The sequence below is a fragment of the Aristolochia californica genome, unplaced genomic scaffold, assembly GCF_029961685.1.
Source record: "Aristolochia californica isolate CCGP_79_NKW_82.1479 unplaced genomic scaffold, dmAriCali1.0.hap1 SCAF_13, whole genome shotgun sequence".
Taxonomy (NCBI): domain Eukaryota; kingdom Viridiplantae; phylum Streptophyta; class Magnoliopsida; order Piperales; family Aristolochiaceae; genus Aristolochia; species Aristolochia californica.
Genome location: NW_027181804.1, coordinates 12,409,335 through 12,414,541, shown reverse-complemented (window position 1 = coordinate 12,414,541; position 5,207 = coordinate 12,409,335). Strand labels below are relative to the sequence as shown.

Below are 5,207 nucleotides of genomic sequence, written 5' to 3'. Positions count from 1 at the left end.
AACATCCATAAAGATGACATAAAATTGTAATTATGCATGATAGTATATGTCCTTATATGTCTTTTTCTTTTTGAATCGTGTAACCATAAGGGGTTGTAGTTATTATAAACACCTTCACACAAATATAAATACAACCTCAAGGCATGGACAAACGTCTACCTCTTAACTCAAATTTGTCCTTACACCTTTCTCTTTTCTTCTTCTCTCTCTCTCTTAGTTTCTTCTTTCCTCTCTTCCAAGAGAGAGAGTTTCTCTCTTCTCTCATTCCCTTGAGATCTTTTGTGTTTATACGTTGACCCTAAAAATCAACATAAATACTTTATTTTACTGTTTGATTTATCTATTTCCATAACTATTGATGCCATAATTGTTCAAGCAACTGGCATTAATATTTGCAAATAAAATACTTAAGCGTTTTTCTTCAAATAGTAAATCAAATTTCAAAACAATCTAATGTTAAGGCCAAATATTGAAAAGGTACAACACATTCATATCCACACTTGTTGATTGCTATTGCATCCCTCATTATTTGACAAAATTGTTACAATTAGTCATTCACAAAAAAAGGGCATTGCATGCCTCAAAGCTCTAATAAAATAATGCCAACATCAATGCTGATGGATTACAAGAACCTAACAACAATTATAAAATATCACTCGTTCCTTCAAAGGCGAGAAATAAAATTTGAAGATTGATAACACCTGAAACTCGCAACGAGATATAAGTGGCAAATTTTATCCTATTGATCCATGAAATCATTATTTTCCATCAGATGTTGTGCCCTGCACAAATAAAACATAATTTCAGTGAAAAGTTTCCTGTTGCAATGGAAAAAACATCCTGGGAACACCACAGAAATTGCAAAAAAGGGTATGGTCCATTATTAACGTTGCTGAATAAATGCATGCAGATTGATAGATGGGCAGATGCGATATGGGTAGCACAGCCATAGACGAACACGGCACAGTCGATAACTGATTTCGGCGAATTCCCAAGTCGCTCGACCAAAATGGAGAGAACTGGCGACGATGCCAAAATAGTATTTTCAAGGAGGTATGACAGCCCCAATTCATTAAGATGCCCACCCAGGGGCAGCAGCAGCTTGAGACGGCTTAGGAACACGAAACAGCCAAGGCGTAGCAGCAACAAAGGCCCCTACGCGTGCACCCTACCGCTCTGCGCACACTTCCTGCCACCCATGTATTGCCCCTTCCACACGTATGCACGCCCCCATGCACCAGGCCACCTGCTTGCACGAGTGCGCCTGCTTGCATGAGTGCGCCTGCTGCTGCTCCTACAGGTGCATGCACCCGAGCCCCTGCAGTTGAGCCTAGGCTGTTTCATGTTTCTGATCTATCTGAAGTTGATGCTGCCCCGTGTGGGCTTTTTAATGACTTTGGACTGCCATTCTTCCCTGAAAACACTATTTTGGGGCTGTTGCCAATGCCTCTCCATTTTGGCCGTGCAACATACGAATTCACCGAAATCAGCTGTATCAACTGTGTCATGCCGGTCTACGGCTGTGCCGCGCATGCCGTGTCTGCCTACATATCACAGATGCAGTGATCAATAAGTGCTGATGCTTAGACATATCAGTCTATGAGGCCTTAACGAGTAAGCTTCAGGGCTCCATGGACAAAAAAACACTCAACTATCTTCTGAATAGATGGTTTGTGTAGATCAGCCATCAAGTTTTGCCTTGTAATCAACAAATACATGGCCACAAACACTACAAACAAACCATAAATCACACGAGTTTTCATTGAATTTCCAGTTCAACTTATGTTAATGCTCAAGCAACATGAGGTACTAGGACCTGCAGAAATAATAAAAATGATGAGATTAAAGCAAATTACCAAACTGAAACATGATTCATGCCAAGACCATTGCAAGTCAGTATCATTCCTTTGAAACGGGAAAGGTACTCCTGTATTCAGCATGTAAAGAGCATCAAGTAAAATATTAAAATATGAAATTCAAACTTTGAAGTTGTATAATGCAAAGATAAGAGTAATCAGACAATTAAAAGAATGCTTGATTGTCTTGGTAGAACTCCTTACCCTCAATGTGTATTTGTCTATCTCATAATTGCCCATTACATCATAATCAAGACGTTTAGCTGGATCACTCAACACTGAAAAAACCAAAGACAGATAAATATATAAATGGCACATTATAGCTAGTACTTTTGAGTATACCTTTTATGATAACTTTCCTGACATAGTTTCATTTTTTTTTTTGTTCTGTGCCCTTGTTTTATTTTCTGTAATCTTTCTGCATCTTGTTTTGGTTAAAACAACTATTAAATTGTTGACTACTTGATATCTCCTCAAGTAAGCCCCCAAAAAAGGTGACTGACTGATTTCTAAGGAGCATGTACTTCTGTGACTGGCATGTTACTGAAAGAAATATAGAGATAAAGTGAACAATAAAAATCTTCAAAGATCATATACACTAGTCTTTTATCCATAATTCAAATAAATTACCTTTGTATGCTTCATTGATTTCTTGGAACTTTGTAGTAACATCATGATCGCTCTTATGTTTATCAGGATGCCACTTCTACAAATAAAACATAATGTTGTAAAATATGTTTCTTCAACTTCTTTTTGTGAACAGATAGCTAAGTAAAGAGAACAGAGAAGACAAAAAGTTACACACAGACCAGTGCAAGTCTATGATAGTTTGATCTGATAGTCTCCTCTGTTGCATCATAATCTACGTCCAACACTTTGTAGTAGTCCTTCAAAGAACAAAAAAATTTCAGTGGCCAAGTTAGACTTAAGTTTCTGTCACAATCACAGATGAAGCAGCAAATAGTCTAAAAATGTAAGTATATATTCGTTACATAGGATATCCTCTGACATTGAGAAGAGATACAGTGATAGTGTTTCTATCTAATCAACACATAGAAGATTGTACTCTAAAATACAAGAGAAAAGCAAAACTAATCCCCACATGAGTAGCATTCACTTAACATTCATTTTTTTTGGAGAGGTACAATCAGAGGCAGAAGGCAAGAAACCAAAATTAGGAAGCAGATCCGTTGAGAATTCTATTTGAGCAATAGACAAACAAAAATCTCCTCCAGAGGCAGTAGTACGGAAAACGAGTGTCCTGATCTGGATTGGGCCTTTGGTTCAATGAGTACATGGGGGGTTTCTAGTGTGAAGTCCTAGGTTCAAGTGTAGTGAGTTACCAACATCCAGAACAGAAGAATGAGAACGGGCATTCTGGTGGAATTATTGCCACTGTTTATTTCCCTATTATGTGGGAAAAAGGTTAATAGACATAGCAATACCAGTAAACGCTACGCCTGACATACAATTTGGCCACAACGGATACACAAGTTCCTAGAGACAACTAGTGTATTGCCCGTGATATTAGAATGCGCTGGTGGGCAGTTACAGGTGCTCTTTACAAGCATTTAACTCTGCTCCATTATTCAGTTAAATCCTATTGCTTCTGGTATCAAGCTATGCAGACCACACATCAAACTGTATCCCTATTTCATTAACTGTGAAAACCACGGCCCTATAATCTAAAGAATATACACAACCCAATCACCAACACATACCGCTACACCCTAATTGCAGCAATAGCCGATCAGATGCAATTTCATCGATGAATTTGAGCACCACGAACGAAATCCATTCAATTCTTATAAATTCATAAAAGAATTAATCGAAATGATTTCCTTGGAAATGCAGATGAACGAGAAGGTAAATTATTTAGAGGACAACGGAACACTAGAAATTTGCGATTGAATTTACTGTTACCACATGTGAGAAGCACTCAGCAAAGGAAAGGGGTAAGAACGTGCTTTCTGATTTAAGGTAACCAACCTTCTTAGTCTCCTCCTTTCCGTTCATCTGTTAACAAGCGCCGCAGACATGGAATCAGCTTCATTGAGAAAGAGACGGAGAACGATGGACAAGAACAGGGACGAGGCGAAAGCAGACTACGCAGAAATGGAACGACTTCGCCCCTCCCAGGAGTCCGCTGCGTCTTTAGTGATGCTTTTGGACTACCTAATTCGCTAAGAAGCACAACGCCTGCTGCCTACGACAACGAGTTTGAGATAAGTTTCAGACTCCGCATGGCACGTGTACCGCACTTGAGGCTTACTAGCTTGGAATAACGTTAACGGGCCTTATCTACTCTGACGCTACAACTGACACGTGGCCTGTAAGTTCATGTTGGTCCGTCATCTGGTCATCATCTGAAAATTCCACTGATCCATCAGTAGTTATCCGAACGTCCCAATCTAGATAGTCGAAAAATATTTAAACTTATGTTTTTAAATTTAATTTCATCGGATAATCTTTGAATTCGGGTAATATTTGGATCCAAAATCAGAATTACAGAAATAAGAAAATTGATAAAACATTGTTCTTTGACACATAAAAAAGCTTAATTAAAGAACCATAACAAAGAAAAATTATCATCTTTATTTAATGCAAAAAGATATAGATAAGAAACTATAGAAAGAAAAATGAATATGTAGGAAAAAAAAAGGAAGGACCAAGAGAAAAATGTTAAGAAATAGTCTCACAAGGATTAAGTGAGATAAAAACTCTTGAGTTTATTAGTTGGGGAAAATGTTTCTAAGGTGGCTAGTAATTTTGGGATGGGTCTTGGTCCCAATTAAACATAGTATCAAAGCAACGTTCTCATATGTGGGCATCCACCTAAATTATCCACATGCTACCACTACCATGTGAGGGTCTCCACCCAAATTATCTACGTGCCTACACGTAAGGAGGAGTGTTAAGGAATAGTCTAACATGGATTAGTGAGTACAAAGATTTTGAGTTTATTAGTTGGGAAAGAGGTTTCCTACGTTGGGTAGTCATTTTTGGATAAGTCTTTGACCCAATTTAACATAGTATCAGAGCGAACACTTGTATATGGACCTCCACCCAAATCATCCACATACCACAAGTGAGGGTCTCCATCCAAATTATCCACATGCCTAAATGTGAGGGAGAGTGTTAAAGAATAGTTCCACATGGATTAGTGAGATAAAAAATATTGAGTTTATTAGTAGCATAAGGGGTTTCTTAAATGGCTAGTCATTTTGGGATGGGCCTTAAACCCAATGTAGCATGCCAAATTATCCACGTGCCTACATGTGAGGGGGAGTGTTAGGGAATAATCCCACATGGATTAGTGAGATAAAAAATTTTGAGTTTATTAGTTGGCAG

At 38.2% G+C, this 5,207-nt stretch overlaps 1 protein-coding gene across 1 annotated transcript; it reads right to left on the bottom strand.

Annotated features, from left to right (window-relative positions):
* Nucleotides 1–500: 500 nt before the first annotated feature.
* On the bottom strand, nucleotides 501–4,010 carry LOC137949057 (uncharacterized). Its single transcript, XM_068795323.1, has 6 exons — nucleotides 3,846–4,010; nucleotides 2,666–2,743; nucleotides 2,487–2,562; nucleotides 2,061–2,134; nucleotides 1,857–1,927; nucleotides 501–782 (listed from the first exon to the last, which is right to left on the bottom strand). The coding sequence occupies exons 1-6, from the start codon at nucleotides 3,870–3,872 to the stop codon at nucleotides 740–742; spliced, it is 369 nt and encodes a 122-aa protein (XP_068651424.1). The 5' UTR covers nucleotides 3,873–4,010; the 3' UTR covers nucleotides 501–739.
* Nucleotides 4,011–5,207: the final 1,197 nt, after the last annotated feature.

Bases quoted from the DNA above. Each gene is read 5' to 3' on its own strand.
- LOC137949057 (XM_068795323.1), bottom strand. From the start codon at position 3,872: ATGAACGGAAAGGAGGAGACTAAGAAG. The intron at 2,744-3,845 runs GTTGGTTACCTT...TGTTCTTTGAAG, and splicing joins GAAAGGAGGAGACTAAGAAG to GACTACTACAAAGTGTTGGA. The intron at 2,135-2,486 runs GTAATTTATTTG...TGGTTTTTTCAG, and splicing joins AATCAATGAAGCATACAAAG to TGTTGAGTGATCCAGCTAAA.